The following is a 21,662-nucleotide window of genomic DNA, read 5'->3' as shown; positions in this document are numbered from 1 at the left end:
ACATTCCCGTGTTGCTGTTGCTGTGGCGACTGCCGGCGGCCCGGACAGTTTTATTTGGAGTGGAAGAAACTGGCACAACATCAAGGCAGCTCAAATATCCCACGGCAGCGAGAGAATAAAAACTCAAAGATTGTTTTGAATCACAGAATCTAATCTGTCATAAAAAAAAGTGGAGTTGACAAATAAAAATGCATAAATATGCAAAGAAGAAGGATATCAGAGTGGATATGAGGCTTGACTACAGTAACTACTTTCTATTTCTAAATTGATATTGCCTGTTGCACACAGTGCTGACAGCTTAATATGTTACCACTTCATTAAATGGAACTCAGGAGACTTTTTACTTTTTACTTACTTTTTTTTCCAAAATTGCTGCTGTATGTTTTGAAGAAGTGACTGTATTCCAGTTTTATTTTTCAGTGGCTGGCCCAACACTACTGACAGAACTGTATTTTTCTGTATTTATTGGAGTGTTTAAGAGTCCGGATCTCCTTCCAGGGAGCAGCAGGGGATCTCGATCTGGTGTCCTTGGATTGAGACCACCAGTTGCAGGTCTGTCCTCCATAGTGCAGACAGAGTGGCTCTCCATGACCATGGACCATGAAGATGACCAGAGCTTCAGTTTCAGCTTCCTGATGGAGTACGGTGTCTGTCTGGACTTTTTCTGGGTGGGATTAGTGTTGTAACAAAATCATTCTGACACTGACTTTGTGCCCTGGACGAGTGTCTTAAATTTTTTTTGACCGGGGTGGACTTGATAGTAGAGGTTCCACCAATCACTGATCAATAACGAGTGGCATGAAGTTAAACCAACTAGTGCCGTTTAATGGCTGCAGCTCAGGGTGAATTTAAGGTCACCCATCGCGATCCGGTCGAGAACTGTACTGAAATATACTGAAACTGAAGAATGCTGTGGAGCTCTACAAATCTTTAGAAATTAGTTAGAAAATCTTTTCTTTGAAATTTAGTTTTTTGGGGTGGATTGGAGCCAGACATCCCTGGATTGATCAATGCTTCAAGTGGCACAGAAAAAAAAAGATGAAGAATGTGCCTTTTCTGAGTGTTTGCTCTACATTGCACATGTCTAACCGCTGGTCTACGGGCTGGATGAGGCCTACTTCCTGTGAATCGACTGCTAATTTCTAAAAATCAGAATATTAACGGTGTCACAGGTCATTGAAGAGGGGCTTCAATAATGTTGGAACCAATTCCAGTTATTCTTTACTCACTGTATGTCTAATAGTTTTTCAAGGCGAACAGTAAATGTGTAGTGAATAAAACCAACATGCTTGCACATTTATGCTTTGTAACAGCTTGGCCCGATGTTGAAAACTTTCAACAATTTACCTCTGGAAATGATTAATCAGACTGATTCTATTCTATTCATGAAAAACATCTGAACAAAGGACAAAAAAAAAAATCAATAAGGATTTTATTAATACACATTATGACATAAATATATGGAGAAAAGTTAATGGGTTTACTACAGTAAATAGACTTTGCATCAGACATGGTCCACAAACTGAAACATGTATTTATTGCATACAATATAACTTGGTTTGTTTACATTGATTATTAATGATGCAAACAGAAGTTACTTCACGTCACTTTAAGATCTGAAGAATGTGGAAGAAACGTTTGTTAGTCCTTCAACAAACAACCTCACACAGATTCATCAACATCACTTGTTTTTATTGACTGAATGTTGAGTGTGTTTGTTAGAGGAAGGAAGGTATTCAACCACAAACACCTTATTCTGACTGTTTGCGGAGGAGGAAAGAAGGAATGTGGGAGTTTCCAGAGAAATAGTTGGAGGAAAGATGATCCACGAAGCCAAGCGTTGAATTTTCTCCTCAGGTGAGTGAGTAAAGACACGTTTCTCTGCTGAGCACTGCAGAAGGAAAAATGCACAAAGTTGATATGAATGAAGTTATTATAATATAAACTGGTTGAGTAATCAATCTTCTTTAATTCTCTTTAGATTTTGTCACAGAATAAAAGCTAAAATACACTGATAATGAGTCTTCATGTGGCCCAGCGATGTTAAAAGAAACAATATACAACCTAATGTGAATATAATCTAAAAATGCACATAAATGTATTTCAACCATCGATGTATTTTATAATACAAACAGTGTGGGAACTTAGGAAATCAAGAGGTATTGTGTTTACTTTTCCATGAAACAAACATCTCTCTTTTCAATACATCATTACCCCCTCAAAAAAAAAAGCGAAATTTCGAAGTAATATTTAACCTTTTACCGTGGTTCCCACAATGCTTTGTGGTATATTCTTAAATGTCAAGCTGCCAGTCATGCTCATTATCAAACTGTCTTACATGCATTTCATTTATACTCTAGTCTGAGAAAAGTTGTTAAAAAACAGGAGTAGAAATTTAAGCTGAAAACCACAAAGACTTACTGCTCAAGATGATGATGAATGCAATTAATCAGTTCCAGACATCTCTTTAATTATCAGTGTCTATCCACTCTGCTGCTTAACTTTCAGCCCTGTTCACACAACGTGTTGTTTTTGTATTTTCCTTTCAGAAACATTTCCCCCGTTTTCACAGAGCATTTTCAAAAAATTCCACCTTGGGAGCCTTTTTCTAAAAGTGATGCTGTCCGTGGCTGTGACCACCCGTCATTTTGTTTTTCTCTTCCTCAAACTATCATCAGTCTATATTTATCAGCCCATCTGATTTAAATCATTGTTTCATAGAGATATGCAAATATTGCACTTCAGTTTCCAGACGAACATCCAGGGTCATTGTACAGACATGCTTGTAAATTATTTATTGTTTGTGTTCCTCCTGAGAGGTCAGGGGTCATTGTAAGTTACAGGGCAGATCCACTGGAGCATATAAGGACTCAGCAGAGCAAACAAAGGTTTGGCTCCTCATGTTGAGCCACACAGTGCTGCAGCTTGAGGTCCAAGTCAACAGGAGAGGGAAAAGAAATCAGGAAAAATGATTATTTACATTTTTGTCGATAGAATAAAACGGTGTTCTTGTCTTCCAGGATGTGGAAAACAATGCATTCTTTATCACTGTGTGTGTGTGTGTGTGTGTGTGTGTGTGTGTGTGTGTGTGTGGCGAACACTCACAGATATCTATTGTATTTTAACAGAGCTGACAAGGGTTCCCATGGAAGTGTTTAAGCGTGTGTGTGTGTGTGTGTGTGTGTGTGTGTGTGTGTGTGTGTGTGTGTGTGTGTGTGTAACCAGATCCATAACAGAAGAGGCAGTCTAAGTCTAATCTAAGTCTAAGGTGTGTCTCTCTCTCTCTCTCTCTCTCTCTCTCTTAACGCTGCTTGTTTTGTTGTGTGTGTGTTTGACCAATGTTTAAAGACATTCTGAAGACCGTTTCCTGATGTGACAAGATAAACCCTGAAACCTTTACCGGGTGATTTTTAAATTAACAAACCACTTTCAAAAATAATTTTTGTTTTGTTGGAGTTTTGCTATGTTTTTGGTGAATTCAAATTCTGAGCTGTAGTAAAATAACTTTTTGATCTAACTTGGCTGACTACACAGGAGTCTCATTTGGAGAAAGACCTGGTAAATTAGTTGCATAAAAGTCCCTTAAGATGAATTATTTTATATCTATAATATCTAAATGATATATTCATACACTGTAATTTCTATCATGGCTGAATTTGTTTCCAAATGAGAGGAGCGAGAGTGTAAACAATATCATTTACATCCATTTAATTGAAGGTTCAATATGTCCAGGATGCGACAGTGGCTTTTATTATTCAAGTTTTTATTTTTGTTTTTATTTGGTACATGACAATCATACCTCTTCAGTGCTAACCAGTAGGATTTCTAGAGAGAGAAAAACCAGGACAATATAATTAATACACCAGAAGAAAGATGACAGGAAACGACCCACAATTAACTGTAACATAAGACTTAATTTTTCCACATTGTGGGATTATTTTTGTCCATTCCTCATTCCCAAAAACAAGCCTGAAGTCCTTTTCCCATAAAATCTTCAGATGTTTTAGCTCAGTACTGAGTGCAGAGTTTATTCTTCTGTAGAATATCGATGGTCTGTGAAGGCGAGGCGGTAAAACCAAACACTCCAGAATATGGTTCTACTCCCTTATCAGCAGATATTTCCAGAAATGTTTCCAGAAATATTTCCAGAAATTTCTGTTCAGTTGGCCGACGTGGAGTTTATATCAAAATATCTCAGCTCAGTGAGAGACATGCGAGTTGAATGGGTGTTTTATTAAAACCACCCCCCCAGAACAATTCTCCTCATCAAAGGTTCCTACGTCCCTCTTATCCTAACACTACAATTTCCAGAAAAGATCAGAAGTATTTTGTGCTTCTTCATCCAAACATCCTTTGAATGTAACATAGTAGGGTTCGGAGACCAGGACTTGAATCTTGCAGACTGAATTTCACCGAATGAGCACCAGCGTGTAATTAACCACCACAGATATGACATTTGCAGGCCTTTACAGGAGAAATAACCAGTGAAGTCCTTCATGTATTCACTGAATACTTCAGTCACTGTAACTTAGTCTTGTACTGAGAAGGTGTTGATGTCTGATTCTCCAGTTCTCCAGTTATATAACGTGGTTTTCACTTTCAATTCCAGAAAATTGGAAGTTCCACTTCGCTTTTCAATGATTCGTTTTGCTCTGCTGCTGAGATCACTTTAACCACTTGGAGTAATTGATAGTTTGATCTCCTGTTCTGTGAAAACAGACTAAAATGTTGCATTTCAGGGATCAGTGGTGCTGGGAACCACTCCGTCTCAGAGTAAAAACAGGGTTAATAAACACAACTTTTTGCAGCAGGGCCTTACTGTCCTGCATTATGTTCTCACAGAAGCGACGGGGAGTTCGATCCGCCTCCCTCTCTCTCGGTTCGACTGGATCCCGTCACCACAGAGCGACCCTCACTGCGTTTCCACCCGCCGGTCGAACCCTGACCTTTGTCCCACTGGGGAATGGTCTCCAAACACACTCGACTGACCTCCCAGAGTCCAACAGGTTGACTCAGGGTGTGTCCACATCCCAACAACAAAGAGTTTCTCCCTCACTTGCTCACAAAAACCCTTTTGGACAGCGTGAAAACTGAAAACTGCTCCCGCAGTGAATCACTGCTCAGATCAAACACACTGATACTTCTGAATATGGACGTTATCGTGAGGACAGAACAAAGGATGTGGCTCTATGGCAGCAGCACTCCTTCAAAGGAAAACAAGTGATTTCGCAGTGAAATTTAGTGAGTTAGCTAAATCCATCAGAGGGGAAATATTCATCCTTCAGAAATGAAAATCACATAAATATGAGATTTGAATAAATCAGAGTCTAAAGTCACTTTGTTTACCTTCATTTCTATACTGTTTTTTCAAAATGTGAATTTACAGCCTGTCATGACTTTATAAAGAGCAGTGACAGATAACCTCAGACGCTGGATAGCAGAACAGTTAGTTACAACTTACATTTTAAGCTTTTTTTTGTCAATTGTCTTGATATCAGAGATGAATAGGCCTATATCAGTTTGAGTTTTACTATTACAGCTACTTCATTGTAAGTGTTACACATATATTATTCTCTCTCTCTCTCTCTCTCTCTCTCTCTCTCTCTCTCTCTCTCTCTCTCTCTCTCTCTCTCTCTCTCTCTCTCTCAAAATCTGACCACACTCATATCACTCATATTTTACCCTCTTTCACTTAGCTGAAATTCAGTTTAGCTGAAATATTAAATGCTAATCTGAATTTTGCATTTTTATTGTGAATTTTTCCAACTTGACCTCATGTGTGCCTTGCTGTCCAATTTGAAGAAAAACGCCACAGATTCATAATAAAGCCTTTATAATAAACCCTCTTATAGGCTTTCCTACCTTATCTGATCGAAGAGACAATTCAGTAATAAGTTATATGCACCTGACCACATCTCTTAAACGTCAGCTTGTGCAGTTTCACAGAGCAGTTTTAAACACTCACCTCTTCACATCATGACTGATTCGGGCTACAAACATTCATTCATAAAACTCATCACCTGTATCGCAGCCACAACGAAAATGACTGTGAGTGTGATTTGTTATTTATTTTGTGGCAACAGAGCATGTCCAGTCAGTTGGGATGAAAACAGGCCGAGAGCTCCTCTCTCTCTCTCACAATAGGTTTTGTATATTGTGCAGAGTTTTAATCCCTCAGCCTGGATACCGACCGTCATGATGTGTTTGGCAGCTCGACCCTCAGCAACCACAGCACAATCACAGTAAATACTTCTGACATCAATCATGACTGATTTAAGACAAAATGTTGTTTTTTTTAAGGTTTCCCTTCAGCTGAGCCACTAATCGACTGAATAAAATGTCCTTTGCAGCACTTTTAAAGCCAGCTAATAAAACATTATGGTTTCATTCATTGTAGCATACAGACAGTTGCATGCTGGGAAATGTCAGAACTTCGGTCTCTTGTTGGCTGGATGACTCCTTTCATGTTGCCAGGTGGAAAACTACAATATCACATGTGATGAATAAAGTCTCCGCCACTCACTGCTACTCTCCTCCTGTGTTTGCTCTGCGTTCGCTCTCTCGTTTCATTCCCAACCACTTCACCTTGTTTGTTCTTCTCCATCTTGTCCTCCTGCAGTCTGAATGCCCTCTTTTTGTGTTTTTTGTTTTACATGTTCACGCCTATGCGCTCTCAACATTTGCCTGAACAGACCTTCCTACGCTCATTTCAAACGCAACCACCGGACTGGTGGAAGTCACGCCATCACTGGAGTGCTTTAAAACATTTTGATCTTATGACAATTTTGCAGGTTCCTCCACTAGCATGAAGACAAACATGGGATATTCTGGAGTAAAGAATTTTATCTGAAACTTCTTAATTGTTGCAAACGATTCCTCTAAAGATAGTGAATCACTGACGAATGAAATGTTGACATTTTCACTGTACTCCGTTCCACGTCAAAGAACAAGTTTGAATTTGAAAGTTATTATGGCTATCAAGATAAAATTGTTCTGCATGTGGAACCGGAACTAAAACACACCCACAACAGCGGTGCAGTGGGTTCCGCTGTCCCCTCACAGTGAGAATTCCCCGGTTTGACATCACACTTGCGGCCTGTCCCTTTACATGTTCTTTCCATGTATGAAAATAAGATCCAAACTCCAGCTTCCTCCTACAAACCAACGAAAGCAGCCAACCAGGACTCTGTCACAGATAACTCGTTCGCTTCAGAGATTGTGGGAAATGTTCGGATTTTCAGGTTATTGGAAATAAATGGACGTGAAACTGACATTTAACTCTGTTGTGAAGTATTGAGATTGCAAAAATAAAAACAACTTAGTTAAAAAAAGGAATAAAATGTGGGATATGAGACAGAAAAATTAAGTCAGACTCAAGAAATTGAGCCAGAGCAATGTTTATCTTGACTGTTTTTCCAGATCTTAGTACGTCAGATGTTTTTTTGACGAGTTCCTCGGCTTTTACATCCTGCATATCTGAGAAATTAAAATGTTGGAGCAAAAAGTTCTGACTAAAAACTCTTCTGCTTGCAGATGCAGCCGAGTCTGTTCAGTGTGTCTGTGTTTAAAAATTACTCCTGGCCTTTCTGAAAACTGAGCGACACATGCAATATTTAGTTAAGATGCACATGAAATATGAGAAATAAACATTAATGGAAATGATTGATGCCAGTCTACTAAGCAGACAGTCTTTTGTTATACTTGTTATATATTCTTTGGCTAAAACTGAATTATTATATTTAAATGTTCATCTCACTCCGGCATTTCCCACAGGCACGCTGCGTCACTGCTTTGTTTGTATGTAAACCAGTCTTTGGTTTTTATAGAGGCTCAAACACCGTAAACACATATAAAATGCACGTGCATGCGCGCGGCCCTGTGAGACCTGAGACATGCTCCCGCTGCACAAACAAAGCCCGGCAGCACCCGTCGGACTGGTCGTTTGGGCTGGAGGGATGGATGGGGAGGTGCAGCGGAGCGGCCGGGGAGGAGAGAACGGCGACCTTTAAAAGGCAGATTAGGACAGCTTACACATCTCATTTCACAACAAGTCGCGCGCACACACATACACACACACACACACACTCACACACACATACACACATACACTGAGTTTGGACTATGGCTTCCACCACTTCAGGGGACATTCTGCCTTCGGGCGGCAGGATCTTCTTGACCGTTCCCGACGTCTTCTTCATCCCTGAATTTGTGAGTTTCCTCGTTCTTTATTGACATTTTTAGGAGGTTCTTCCCCCATTTTTGGATCTTCCCTTGTTTTCCTTGCATTGTCCTCCCATCTTTGCTCTGCTGACCCAGAATATCTTATTCCCCCTTTTATCAGCACGTCTCCTTCTCACACATTATTCTGGATCCTCCCTTCTTCACTCAGCATCACTGAGTCAGTGATCTCGCTTCCATTGTTCGCTATCGGCCTCCTCATCAACGCTCCACTCGGGTGGGCCGCGGTCCAGATAGCAGTCTGTTTCGTTGTCTCGTCGGGTCAGCGGGAGCCGGCGTTTGATCAGCGGTGCCAACAAACCGATAACCAACCGAGTGTGGAGATCTGATGGGCTGATAGGCCGAGGCACCCGCAACTCAAACATCTCTTATCTTCTCCTCTGTTGCTCTTTTCTTGCTTAAATCTCTGCTTGTTGGCAAATATCTGCAAGATTTTCCACTAACCCCCACCGAAAAACAAACAAAACTTGGCAACCCATGGGGGTCATGTTGGGATTGGTCTCTTGTAACCATGGCAACAACAAAACAGGGACCAGTTTCAGCAGCAGAATACACACACAGAAACTACTCCTACACCGCATTACTCATTAAATGAAATGAAAGAACAATGGATTTACAAATTTACTCCCATAGTTTAGAAATAAAATCTTGCAATGTAATGATCTGAAGTAATCACACTGAACTGATCATACATCCTTTAGGAAGCAATTCTTCATGTTTTTTTCCTTTATCAAACCTTCTGGCGAGAACATTTTGGAAAATGGTGGATATGACAACAATGAGGAATGTTAAGTTTTAAACTGATAACTTGATTTTGAATTAAATGCTCAGGAAATGCAATGAAACGAACCCCATGCTTGCGATGGCATTTTCTCCCAGTAAAGTGATTCATTTATGAAGAAATTCAAAACTCAATCACAATGCAACGTATGGTGGAAGACAGTGCCTGTGCAGTGACAGCTGAGAGTTTTTCAATGTTAAATGGATTTTTGGATGGATTTAGTCCGGTAAAGTCCTTCACATGAAAACGATCTCATCCAGAACGTTCACTTACGCTGCTGCTGTGAGGCAGTGTGAACATTTTTAGCGATGCAACAGTTTCTCCACACAGATTAAAGAAGTTTTGCAAACAGTGCAGACACTGAAGGTCACAGCGGAGACCTGCCCAGCAGGATTTCATGAAAGTGCACTTTTAGAGCTGACGCAGAGCATTCAGCACACAGGAGGAGGAGCTTTCGAATGAAGATCAAGCACCGTGTTTAGGATTTTAAAGGCTTTGTCAAAAATCATTGGTTTTTATGATCTTATTGTGAACAATGTTATTATTAGAGATACACTGGGAGTAGAAGCTGTAAATACCCAAATGAACTTGGTTATAAAGATTAAATCTGTGGAGCAGCTGGTTTTCCATCCCTGTCATGCAGAGCGAGATGTAAATCTAAACCAACCGTCCACTCACGTGGTTCACTCACCGGTTCTCACACCGCTTCGTAACATAATCTGCGTCCGAGGATTGGACATTTACTACATGGGCTGAAAAAATAAGGGCTTTGGCAGCGGTTTGGTGCAGTTTCTCTTTTTGATACTTTAATGGCATCGCACAGAGACCTCGAGGAGGGAGACAGTGTTCGGACACAGTGAAGGGATCAGCAGCAGCTGACGTTCACACTCCTCCATCCTGAAGCTGCACAGGTTGGCAGATTTCAGAGTTATCAGGTTACATCAGCACAGGCTGAGTAATAAAACTGTTCTAAATGGAATTCATAGTGTTTGAAAATAGACCGATCCATATACAGCAATACAACAGAGTCGAGAATAGAAATACTATATTAACCCCAGATGGGAATCCTTTAATTTTCAATGATCAGCCATAACATTATGACTCCTTACTGGGGGGAATATGGTTACATGTTAGCTCAGAGGTGCCAAACATAAGGCCCCTGGGCCAAAACCAGCCCCAAAAAAAGTGCTTCAATAAAGTCCATGAAATGACTTGAAAAATTCCAAATAAATCATCCATTTTTTAAGAGTAGTGGAAAAAACACGACACTGAGACATGAGCTGAGATATCGATGCTGCTGCTGTGAAAGATCACCGAACCATTTAACAGCTGGATGATAACATGCTGTGAGTGGAGTGAGTGTCCATCAAGAGCCTGATTGATCCGACGTGATTTACTGTAGTTTAACTGACTGTAGAATGAAAGGCTGGTTCTGATGGAAATATATCTGAATACATAAAGCATAACAGTTTGTCAAGGATGAGCAGCAACAGGAGGAATAATTAAGAGTTAAGAGGTGAGACTTTAATCATCTCACATGAGGAAATTCTGTCATTACATCGACTTCACAACGAGAGGAGAAAAGATGATACATGTCAAACTGTTCTGAATATTTGAAAAGAAGATAGTAAAGAGAACTTTAGATAAGAGACATGCCATGTTAAATAAACAACTGATAAACAAACTGGAGACTTCTCTGCCGTTATTTATCCATTGAGGGCTCACAAGTTTACAAAGAATTATCTCTTTGTAAATATCAGTTTGAAGTTAATCAAGCAAAGAAAGCTATTTAAGATGCATTAAAAAAAAAAAAATCCGTTCTGATGTTGTGAGGGAGTGTGTCCGTCGGCGAATGTTTGGACGAATTCTGTGCGTGGTTCCATGTTGTTTATGCTGGAAACTGTTAGTCAGATCTGGCAACCCTGAATCTATTCTATAAAGAAAACACTCTGACCCTGTTGACACAACAACGTTTCAGATGAAAACTAGGTGCAATATCAAAGTTTTATAAAAGCTGTTTTTCTAAAATGGACGAATGCAGGACACACCTGGGACAGGTCGCCATCACAGGACAGACACACACACACACACACAGACAGGCAGGCACACACACTCACATTCACACTCGCACTGAGCGCCATCATTTAACCTCACGTTCATGTTTTTGGGCTGTGAAAGAGAATCAGAGAACCTGGAGGAAACCTTTATACACAAACAGGGAGAACATGCAAACTCCACGTGTTGGCTGGTATCTGGAGCCAGAGACACAGTGACTGCTCCACTGTGGCCACAACAAAAGATCAAATCACTTTTAATCCATATTATTCATCATTAATATGTGATGTTTTGTTCCCTCATCCTGCTAAAAAAGATGAATAAATCAAGTGGTTCACACATTTCAGGTTTCTGGAATTGAATCTGTGTTCTGTCCCAAGTTTTCTTTTTTGGATTGAAACATTTCAAGCTCAAATTTTTTTCAGCTGTTTTTTCTTTAGTGTTCTTCATCTCTCTTCTACATCTGTTTGATCTTTTGTTGTAGTTTTAATCATGTTTAATAATTTCAGTCATCTTTCTTGGAAAAAAAAGTTCAAACATGCACAAAATGTTGAACTTAGATCAAGATAGCAAAAGAGTCTGGATTCAAAGGGACGGCCGGGGTCCACATTCTTCACAGTAACTGGACATTAGACTCGAGAAATATTTGCAGGCATATTGTTGAATTTAGGGCGTGGCACATTTTTATACCTTAGTCTGTAACTCCTCCTCAAAAGAAAAATTAACCATAACCACAGGATCTATGGTATGAATAAACTGTCCTCACATTGAACTTTCTGTTTGCTCAGCTGATTAAATCCTGGCTTCACAATGTCCAACATCTCCTTCTTCACATATAACCACTGGAGTGTAAAAAAACAAGGGTTTGACTTAGACAAACTGATTTATTTCAACTTATGCTGAAAGAAATCAGATGAAGAAAAGAAGAAATAATCGTGAGCAAGCAAATGTGAGTAATCAGAGTAAAAGACTCTGTCTCCATCTTTCATTCAAGAAGCAGAGGAGTTTTATTTTTTGAACTTTCCTCAACAAGAGCAGCCAGTCGAAGCTGCTCCCTGATAAAACGCCTGATAGCTGAAGCTTGATGCTGATTGGCTGAGGGACACACCCTGCCAGGGTTTGGATGAAGGGGCACGAGAAGCAGAAATTCCAGTTTTCACTTTGAAAAAAAGTCCAACTGATATCCTGGTGACCCTGGCTCTGAGCTGCTGAAGCATCGAATTGAGTTTGACCTGGAGAAAAAAAAAACTTTAATAAAAACCATGAGCAGAAAATGAGCTTCAGGATTTAAAAATCTTCCTTTTTTTTCGAATCACAGAAGAAACAGATGTTCATAACATAGAACACAGTGAATTCCGTACCCACGGTCCTTCTCTTCTGGCCCTCAGGTGTTTGGGGGTTTGGTCTGGATCCTGGTGGCCTCCACCCGCGTCGTGCCGGACAACCCTCTGGGCTGGGTGATGTTCGTGTCCGTCTTCTGCTTCGTCTTCACCACACTCTGGTTCTTCATCTTCCTCTGTGGGGCCAATCAGAGCAGCGTCTGGCCCATTCTGGTCCGTCACATCTGCTGCTCCCTGATCCGCACGGTCAGCAATGAGCCTCTTCATCATGTGAACCCCTCCGTGTCTCCCTCCTCAGGACACGGTGTATCATTTCGTGGCGGTGGTTTTCTACCTCAGTGCAGCCGTGGATCTGGCCTACGTCACCATCGTACTGAGCTCTCTGGCTGTAACGGCTGAAGGGCTCAAGATTTACCGGCTGGACATCGCTGCAGTGGTACATGAAAACACACACACACACAAATACCTATTTGGAGTTTTAAAATGCTAAATGTTTTATTTAAAATGCTCTTTTTGTGGTGTTTTTGCACTGCCTTTTGGTAGCGTGACAGTAATCCGTCTTTCCTTCCTGCTCGCAGGTCATGTCCTACGTGGCCACTCTCCTGTACTTCCTGCACGCCATTTTCTCTGCCATCCGATGGAAAAGGTCGTAAAAGAAACACTGAGGCGCCACCAAAACTGAACCAAAAACCAGACGACCTGAAATAATTTTATTCACCTTTTTTTTTTAATTATTGTTATTTTCACGCCACTAGAAGTAACTCACTGTTTCAAATTGAAGAATCTTGATACAAAAAAATGAATAAATGAGTTTGAAAGACCACAATATTAAAGGTTATCCATGGTAAAACTGAATTAAAAATTATCATGTTTTTTAGAAAAAAAAAGATGAATTCTGATGAAGATGGTTGAGAGTAAACTGCTAATTCACTGATCTAATTAAATGTTTTATAATCTTTCACAAAAAAGGTTAATTTCAGCAGAGTTTTCAGTCCTTCCATCATGTGTCCTGATTGAATCCCGTCTGTTTGCATGTTTACCCTGAAGCTCTTCAGGTAAACTGGAGGCTGAAGCTGTGTGTTTGTCTCAATCTCAGCGGCGAAACACTTCAGATAGTTCTGCATGAAAATCTGATTACATTTTAAATTTTACTTTTTAACCACAACAGTGAGTCAAAATACATTTTTTTGATGCGAATTAAAGCACTATCACTTGAAATTGTCGATATATTCACACATTTGTGTTTATTGCTGGTAGAGATTGACTCCGGTTGGTTAGAGTATGTATGAAGTTTATTGCTTCCTGCATTTCCTGTAATTCAGGGATGTCAAAAGCACATTTCCGTTCGGGCGCCACACACAGGCCAGTGTCCTCTTCAGCGGGCAAAGCTTGAAGCTCGTCTGATGATCGTGTGGAGGCTTCAGCTCATTTCACGCAAAAACAACATTTTAGTTTTAGTGTCTGACGGGGGAAGACTTTTATTTACATTTTTGTATAAATCCTGAAAGAATCATCCATAAAGTATTTTTTTTTTTTGTCATTCAAGTTTCAGGAATTTTTAATAAATTATTGGTTATAAATAATTTCCTTCCCTAAACTGCTACAGCACAAAAGTTTTGCCTTTTTGTTTTTTTTCTGCATTTTTAGTTACGGATGAACTTTATAATGTAAATACTGAGATGATTTCACTTTACAGATAACTTTTTGAGTCTATGATGTGAAATAAAGCAACTGGAGATTCGAACATGTCTTCTCTTTTCTTGTGACGAGGAAATGGTGATTTTTGACAACAGAGCAAACTTCATGTCAGAAGAATGAAACAGTTAAAGGTGGAATACAACATTTTCTCGAAAAGACGAAGCCCCACGTCTGTTACTCACTTTTTGAACAACGCGCATGCGCCAGACCATCCGCCCGGCTCTCCTGCTTCTCCCAGAAAACGCGGAAGTGTACGAGCGCGATCTCCTCTTCTCCGGCGTGCACGGCTCTGTACAGTTTCTGCGATCCACCTCGCTCATAAATAAAGCTTTTTTTTCCGAAACAGCTACAGTTTCATTATGTCAGACTCGCCATCGGTAAGTACGAGCTCAGTAAGCTCACCGGCTACATAAACACTCTGAATGCGCATGCGCAAAAGGGAGAAGCTGATTGGGTGCAAGCACGGAGAACCGCCTTACGAAAGCAGCTCGTCAGAATGATTGACAAACAGACCCACCAATTATTTAGGTGATCCACCCGGAAATCAAAATGTTGTATTACACCTTTAAGGAGGAACATCTACAGTCTAGACACTCGAGTGGAAAACACACCTCAGCCAAATCACCCTGGACTTCAAACTTTAAACACTGTTCAGTGGAAAGGCCAGAACTCGAGAACACAGGAAGACAGGAACACTGGACCACAGATGAACTATCAAACGAGACACACACACAACAGAAGCTCTACTTACACTGCAGCCACCAGGTGAAGACAGTCACACACTGACAGGCAGCACAGCTGGAAGACATCAGGACAGGAAACAGCAATCAGATGCCTGGAGGGGAGGTCAAGGAGCCTTAAAAGACAACTCCAAAATAACACAAAAAACAGACAAGGCAGAAAACACACATCATGACAACAATCAGACTTTACATCATCAGCAGTTTGTTCATATCTGCAGAAGTGATGTAATGTAGTGTACATTACTACATTCCCTGACTTTCATGATCCTAAAACCTGCTACTTTCCTCGGTGGGAAGCTCCCATTTCGATCAGATACATTTTGCCCAGCAGGATTCTGCACATTTCCCATTTCCCAGACACTTTCAAATGCATCATTATTTGTGTTGCTTCCTGAAGCAGCTGGAAGTTAATAAAAGCCACAGAGATCAAGTAGAAATGCAAAAATACAAGCTTAAAAACCAAAAAAAAAAGAAAAAAAAAGTCTGAATTGGAGCTAGAGTGACGATATGGCAACTGTAGCCTCAGAATTATGTTTTCAAACTGTGTGAAGGAACACACACCCAGACAAAGAGAGGACAGCAATTTAGTGCACATAAATTATTGATCAGTTGTTGAGGAGACAACATTCATCACCTCCACTCCCGGGTAGAGACTCGACGATCATCGCCCCCGTCTCTATTTTGAACAGAAACTCCTGCCCGAGTTCCTGTGTGCAATACAAACAGAGGCTGCAGGCGCCGTGCGCACACAGAGCCAGGCTCTTCATGTTAGCGTAACCTGAAAACCCAGCGAGCTGTTTCTCTGCTCGGCAGCGACAATGAGGCGACGTCGGCCGCAGCCCGGGGCCACGGGATTCCTGTCACGGTGTCACAGGTCAGCAGCTCACATTAAAGGCCCGGCCTGCGGCTGCCAGCACTGAGACACGGAGGGTGTGTCTGGGCTGCACCGGCGCACCGGGGCTGTTGTGGGAAGGGATCTCTGGAGCCACAATAGCAGAACGGGTTTGTCTACAGACTTGGCTGCCCTATAAGGGTCGGGCGCGCCTGTGGCGGCTCCGTTAGTCTGGAGAGGAGGCCGGGCGGCTCGCTGTTGACTCGGCTCCCGGGAGAAGGAAGAGGCAGTGATGGCTGCAACCAGCGCACAGTCGATGGGGAGCCTGCCCAGCGGCCTGGGGATCTGCACCACCGCCCCGGACATATTCTACCTGCCGGAGCTGGTGAGAAAAGACACTCTGTCATCGGGGTCCTTTCACATGCTTTTCCTCACTCTTAAGTTGAACCTGCAAATATGACTATATTACAATGTTATCGAGAGGTTTTTGATATACGTATCAGGATTCAATTCAAGTCATCATTTTTTTCTCAAAATTTGAAAAAAACCTTTGAGACAGGCACAGCATTAATAAGGCAACTACTGAAAGCGTTTATTGCAGACTGATGGCCCACAGACGTCAGGCGGTCCAGTAAAATCAGCCACTGACTGCACACAGTGGTCAATTAAAGCACTTTTTAATGAGATATCTCTGCAAAATCACTTCAATCAAGAGCTGGGAAATATTAAAAGCACTGACGTTGGACAAAATCATAGTTATACAGTTAGTCGTCTTTTCAAAAAAGATGACTTTGGAGCCTTAATTGTCCTACATTATTGTGGTTAATGAATTCAGTTACAGTTTAGATGGTAAAGGATGAAGTTTCTGCAACATTCACAGTGACCAAAGCGGCCATCTTTGGCCTAAATTCTGAGTCTTAAAATAAAAGAACATTCAAAGAATGAAAGTGATTGATTTTATTATTCAAAAAAAAAAAAGAAAAAGGTTCTAAATGAAACCATATTGGTTGTGGAGAATAACAGAAGGAAAGTAAAAAAACCAAATTTTGGTAAATAAAAGGAGACAATGAAGCACGTTTTTCATGAGGGAGGACGACCCACATCTTCTCTCTGCTCATATTTCATTCATATTGTGTCCAAGAAAGAATGCGGTCAACTCTTCTTCTTCAAACAAAAGACAGAAAGTCTTCATACGACAGCTGACGCGACGATTTAGTCTTTTGTATCGTATATTTAGATTTAACCACGGTGGGTTACCTTCAGTCAGCCATGCAAATGGGATGTTTTTGCAGCTGTCACCATTTTTATAGGTTTTGAACCGATGCACGGCTGCACCCACAACAGTAATTTATTGCATTGCATCAGAGCATATTTACTCTTTCTTTTATCATCCACTTGTAAAGTTGAGCAATTTCAGGTGGAGTCGTCCTCTGATACGCCCTTAATATGGTTTTTGAACGAAACTCCATTTAATCTCTTTCTCACTGCAACTTCCTCATAGTACTGTACAGTCTGACTACAACTGTAATAAAAAAGACAGATTTATTTGAAGATACAGTTTATACAGTTTCTATAAACTGCATCACATCCAGTGTTGAATAACACAGGAATGCAGCATTTTTCTATGCTCTTCAGAGCAGAAAATCAATGCTTTACCACAAAATTTAGTTCCAATTTCAGCCGAGATAACATTAGTTAGTTATTCAGCCGTCGATTCATGTGCTCTGTGCAGTACTGGTGATAAAACGTAGAATGAAAGGATGGAGCATGATATTTGTACATGTTGTTTTCGAATGAAGTCCTTATCCATCCTTGAATGACTGTCGGCTGAATGCAATAAATCATTTCATTGAATCTTCAGAAGATCCTGCGCAAGAATTCTGATTATTCACGCATAATTAACCTCTACAGTATGTGGTGTGTAGTATTTGAGCTTTTATAAAATATTGGTTTTAAATGAGAAAAGGGAAAAACAGCTTTTTTGGACTCACTAGAATATGTATACATTAAAAATATGAATCACACATATATACATAAATATCACACATATTTCACAATTTATACCTAAAATATCCTATCAATTGACCACACAGCTTCTAAATATTTCACTTTTCTTTAATTGTCCTTTTATTTATCTTCCAGGATTAATTGGAAGTAGACTTCATTAACCTTTTTTGCCTCTCATGTCGAGCGATAAAGAAGTTGTAGTTGCTCTAAGTTGTTAGTTTTTGCCGCACCGATGGGTTGAGACGTCTTTTAATGTCAGCGTTATCTTAATGTAATGTAAATAAGAGGTGTGATCGTGATATCAGTGCCTGTGTTAACTCTGAAAAAGCTCTTATCACAGATCATTGTGCAGTAAGACTCAGTCTAACACTGGATTCCAGAGAGGTGAGGCGACACGGATGTGGTTAAACCCTCCAGTAACCTGACAAACCAAACACCACCCTCATCTGTTTGTTTAGTCAACATTCACAGTGATGTGGCGTTTTGTTCTTGAACGATCCCTAATTCATCAGCTGCAGTTTTGCCTCTTTTTCAGTCCACTTTCACCTTCATCTATAAGTTTCCTGAAATGTGAACTTTTTATGATCGGTACTCTTGGTTGCCTAAGCTCCAGTGGCGCAATCGGTCAGCGCGCGGTACTTATAAGACAGTATCCTGCAGAGCAATGCCGAGGTTGTGAGTTCGAGCCTCACCTGGAGCATTTATTTAGAAAGGCAGTTCATCATCAAGCTGCAGAGTGAAGAGGAAGAACGGATGATAGGACAGTTAAACATACCTGTCGCTTAAACACAAATTAGGGAGCTTTTCTCCATCTGCTTTGAGGCACTTCACTCGTCCACTGGGAAAACTCCCATAATGCATCAGTAAGCAGAGGGTTTTGCAGTAGCCCCCCTTACTCCAGACCATTCTGCATTAAAAGGGCAAACTGCTTCAGACCGCATCCTCTGAGAGCCTCAGAGAACAGAAAGCCCTCAATAAAGGAACGACGGCATTACCTTATTAGACTTCAAAATTTAGACTTTCTGCCGTTTGTGCAGGACAGAGCAAATCTGTACAAAGCAGAAAGTGCTTCATGAAGCCGCGCCTTCTTCTAAATGTAGTTTCTATCCGTCGTTGCATTTTTCTAAATGCAAACATGCCTGAAATTTGTCTCGTTGTAAATCAACAATGTGTTTAAAGCTTAATTATTCACTTGTCATAATGTAGAATTTAATGTCTCTGGACGTTTCAGGTGAAAACGCTTTTTTGTTGTTCCAGAAAGGTTTCGTGCCTTTCACGTTGATGCAAACATCACGAACATTTTGCATCGCGGTTTGAACGAAGCCTGAGCGATCTGCTGGTTCACCGCCGCCCTGCTCTGCGTCTGCAGGTGTTCGGCGGCCTGGTGTGGATCCTGGTGGCGTCGACCCGCATCAGCCCGACCAACCCGCTGGGCTGGGTGATGTTCGTCTCGGTCTTCTGCTTCGTCATGACCTTCCTCTGGATGGTCATCTTCATGGCCGGGGGTCACAGGAACAGCCCCGCCTGGGCCGCGGCCGTAAGTTAGGCTCTGATGGAACTGACAGGATGTGTTTGTGGTGTTTTAACCCTGTGTGTGTGTGTGTGTGTGTGTGTGTGTGTGTGTGTGTAGGATTTTGCTTACCACAGTCTGGCGGCGCTCTTCTTCCTCAGTGCCGGAGTGATTCTGGCGTACATCACCTTCCTGAGCAAGGCAGTAGCGGAGTTCAGAATCTACCAGATTGACATCGCAGCTGTGGTGAGAATCCGCACCGAGGCCTTCGCCGCGTTTCTCCTGGCAGTGTCGGGATTAATCTGGTCTTTTGTGTTCATTTGTGTTCATCTCAGGTGTTTGCGTACCTGGCCACGCTCCTCTACTTCATCCACGCCATCCTGTCTGCCATCCGATGGAAACACTTCTGAAAGGATTCACACACAGTGTATGTGTCTACAGGAATGTGTGTGTATGTGTGTGTGTGAGTGAGTGTGTGCATATGTGTGTGTAGTAGAAATACCACCAACTGAAATTATATTAAGCCTGACAATTACTTCTCATCAGACTTTCACATATTTTGTCATAAAACACACAAAGCGATTAGAGTTAAGACTTTAAGCCCTGTTTTGAGGTTGTGAATATTTCTTTGTGAATGAAGTGACTTTAGGATTACTGGAGTAATGCCACAAATTAAAAGCAAACAGAGGATGAGTTATACTTCAGAAAAATGTGAAGAAACTATCAAAACTCTCATCAATCAGGAAAAAGTCCTGCTTTTTTCTTCTTCGCTTAAACCTCAATCACACACTATTTCTCTTTAATTTCTCGCAATATATTATTAGCTGATTGATTTTCTGAGAATCCTGATGCATTTATATTGTAAGCTTAAGTTTAATGCAAACATTTAAATCATTACCTCTGCTGTTTCCCACCTGAACATGGAGAAACTGATATAAAATCACATTAATGACTCAGAAATCCAGTTTTCTCTCACTGACGCCAACTCCACTGGCTGACAGACGCTACAGCTCCAAAGTCTTGTTTCTTCATGTCAGTTATTGCTTTAACGTCAACAGGTCGAACCTTCTGATCCCGCAGAGCTTCGTGTTTGTGAACGGTAGCACCGGATTCTGATTCATGGACTGATTTTCTGACCCATTTGTGATTCTGAAACAAGAAGAGAAATTCCAGAACTTCAACTGAGGAAAACTGAGCTGGAAAATCATGACATGTTATTTTTAAGTTGGAGATGTATTTGTATAGTTTTGATGTTTTTTTTAAAATCCTCATTAATAAAATTAAAAAAAATCTACGACTTGTTTGGGTGTCTTTATTTCCTCTGAAAATGTGGAGGCAGAACAGCTGCAGTACGCCTGATGTTGGCTGATGTGTTGGTTCAGTGTTATTCCAAATCCAGCCGTGCAGGGAGCAAACTGAACACCTACCCCTCGATAAAATCAGTGGAAATGCGCTCAAGAGAGGAAGCAGGGAAAACACGCTGCGAGGGAATTTGTGGGAACGCTCACATCGGGCCAGGTGAGGGCGGATCCCGGTCGACAGGCCTTCTAATTCAATGAGGGCAGAAATCAATATAAAAAAAAACCTGTTACATTACGACGACAATTGCACAAATAAAATGGACTATGTGATGACTATCAACAAGAGACGATGAAATATTTCAGTCTTCAGAAGGAGAAGTACCGCCTGGTGTCCAGCACAACGTGCATGAACAGGAAAACAATTAGCTTTCAGGGAGAAAAGGCCTGCAGCAGCTCCAGTGGCGCAATCGGTCAGCGTGCGGTACTTATAAAACAGTACACTGCAGAGCAATGCTGAGGTTGTGAGTTCGAGCCTCACCTGGAGCATTCCTTTAGAGAACTGCCATCAGTTCTCCTTCATTGGAAAGAAAGTCACCAGAGAAAAACAGGCCATGAGCAGCATCTATGCAAGGCAGGAGGAACGATCCTCCTGTACAACATGTAGACAACCAGACGTAGCCAGAATTCACAGAACTTCAAACATCATACTCAGATCTCATCTAGTGCCATCAAGCTTCTGTGTGGCTTTAACCACACGAGGATGATAAATAACTGGATGACATCCTGGGTGGCATTAGGTTGAAGCAGGAAACAGCTCCTGACTACCCACAGGCTCCAGTGGCGCAATCGGTCAGCGCGCAGTACTTATAAGACAGTATGCTATGCTGAGGTTGTGAGTTCGAAACTCACTTGGAGCATTTCTCAAATAGTTTAGGTTACAGTTATGATCACAGCAATACTAGCTGTCCACGTCAGGGGAAAGCTGACCAGCTCTGGTCTTCAGTCACTTCGGTCCATACAGTCATCGTACTGACAGGCTGAGGTGAGCAGATCATCCTCAACTATGCTCATCAATTAAATGCTGAAGGCGTAGTTCAACAGGTGTTCTTAATGTTATGGCCAGTGTGTGTATTCTTAACAGTCACTAAGTGAAAACT

At 41.2% G+C, this 21,662-nt stretch overlaps 2 protein-coding genes and 3 non-coding genes across 6 annotated transcripts; all 5 read left to right on the top strand.

Moving 5' to 3' along the window:
* The first annotated feature begins 8,022 nt into the window (after positions 1 to 8,022).
* Positions 8,023 to 13,205, top strand: LOC115399869 (myelin and lymphocyte protein-like). Its single transcript, XM_030107518.1, has 4 exons — positions 8,023 to 8,208; positions 12,463 to 12,627; positions 12,713 to 12,850; positions 12,993 to 13,205. Exons 1-4 carry the CDS (start codon positions 8,122 to 8,124, stop codon positions 13,065 to 13,067), a joined length of 465 nt encoding a protein of 154 aa, XP_029963378.1. The 5' UTR covers positions 8,023 to 8,121; the 3' UTR covers positions 13,068 to 13,205.
* A 2,469-nt stretch (positions 13,206 to 15,674) lies between these two features.
* On the top strand, positions 15,675 to 20,492 carry LOC115399460 (myelin and lymphocyte protein). 2 transcript variants are annotated; one of them, XM_030106852.1, is made up of 5 exons: positions 15,675 to 16,072; positions 19,064 to 19,231; positions 19,325 to 19,450; positions 19,540 to 19,631; positions 20,263 to 20,492. In XM_030106852.1, exons 1-4 carry the CDS (start codon positions 15,980 to 15,982, stop codon positions 19,612 to 19,614), a joined length of 462 nt encoding a protein of 153 aa, XP_029962712.1. In that variant the 5' UTR covers positions 15,675 to 15,979; the 3' UTR covers positions 19,615 to 19,631; positions 20,263 to 20,492. The 2 variants fall into 2 exon arrangements, with proteins under 2 accessions (XP_029962712.1, XP_029962711.1); XM_030106851.1 differs by having other exon boundaries at positions 15,678 to 16,072; positions 19,540 to 20,492.
* trnai-uau (transfer RNA isoleucine (anticodon UAU)) lies at positions 18,301 to 18,394 on the top strand. Its single transcript has 2 exons — positions 18,301 to 18,338; positions 18,359 to 18,394. It is a non-coding gene; the product is annotated as a tRNA-Ile (tRNA).
* Positions 20,493 to 20,957: 465 nt separating the features above from the next.
* On the top strand, positions 20,958 to 21,051 carry trnai-uau (transfer RNA isoleucine (anticodon UAU)). Its single transcript has 2 exons — positions 20,958 to 20,995; positions 21,016 to 21,051. It is a non-coding gene; the product is annotated as a tRNA-Ile (tRNA).
* A 285-nt stretch (positions 21,052 to 21,336) lies between these two features.
* On the top strand, positions 21,337 to 21,422 carry trnai-uau (transfer RNA isoleucine (anticodon UAU)). The gene is given in 2 exon segments: positions 21,337 to 21,374; positions 21,387 to 21,422. It is a non-coding gene; the product is annotated as a tRNA-Ile (tRNA).
* The last annotated feature ends 240 nt before the right edge of the window (positions 21,423 to 21,662 follow it).

Source organism: Salarias fasciatus, chromosome 13, assembly GCF_902148845.1.
Source record: "Salarias fasciatus chromosome 13, fSalaFa1.1, whole genome shotgun sequence".
Taxonomy (NCBI): domain Eukaryota; kingdom Metazoa; phylum Chordata; class Actinopteri; order Blenniiformes; family Blenniidae; genus Salarias; species Salarias fasciatus.
Note: the sequence above shows the minus strand (reverse complement) of the source record. Positions and strands in the feature narration are given on the sequence as shown.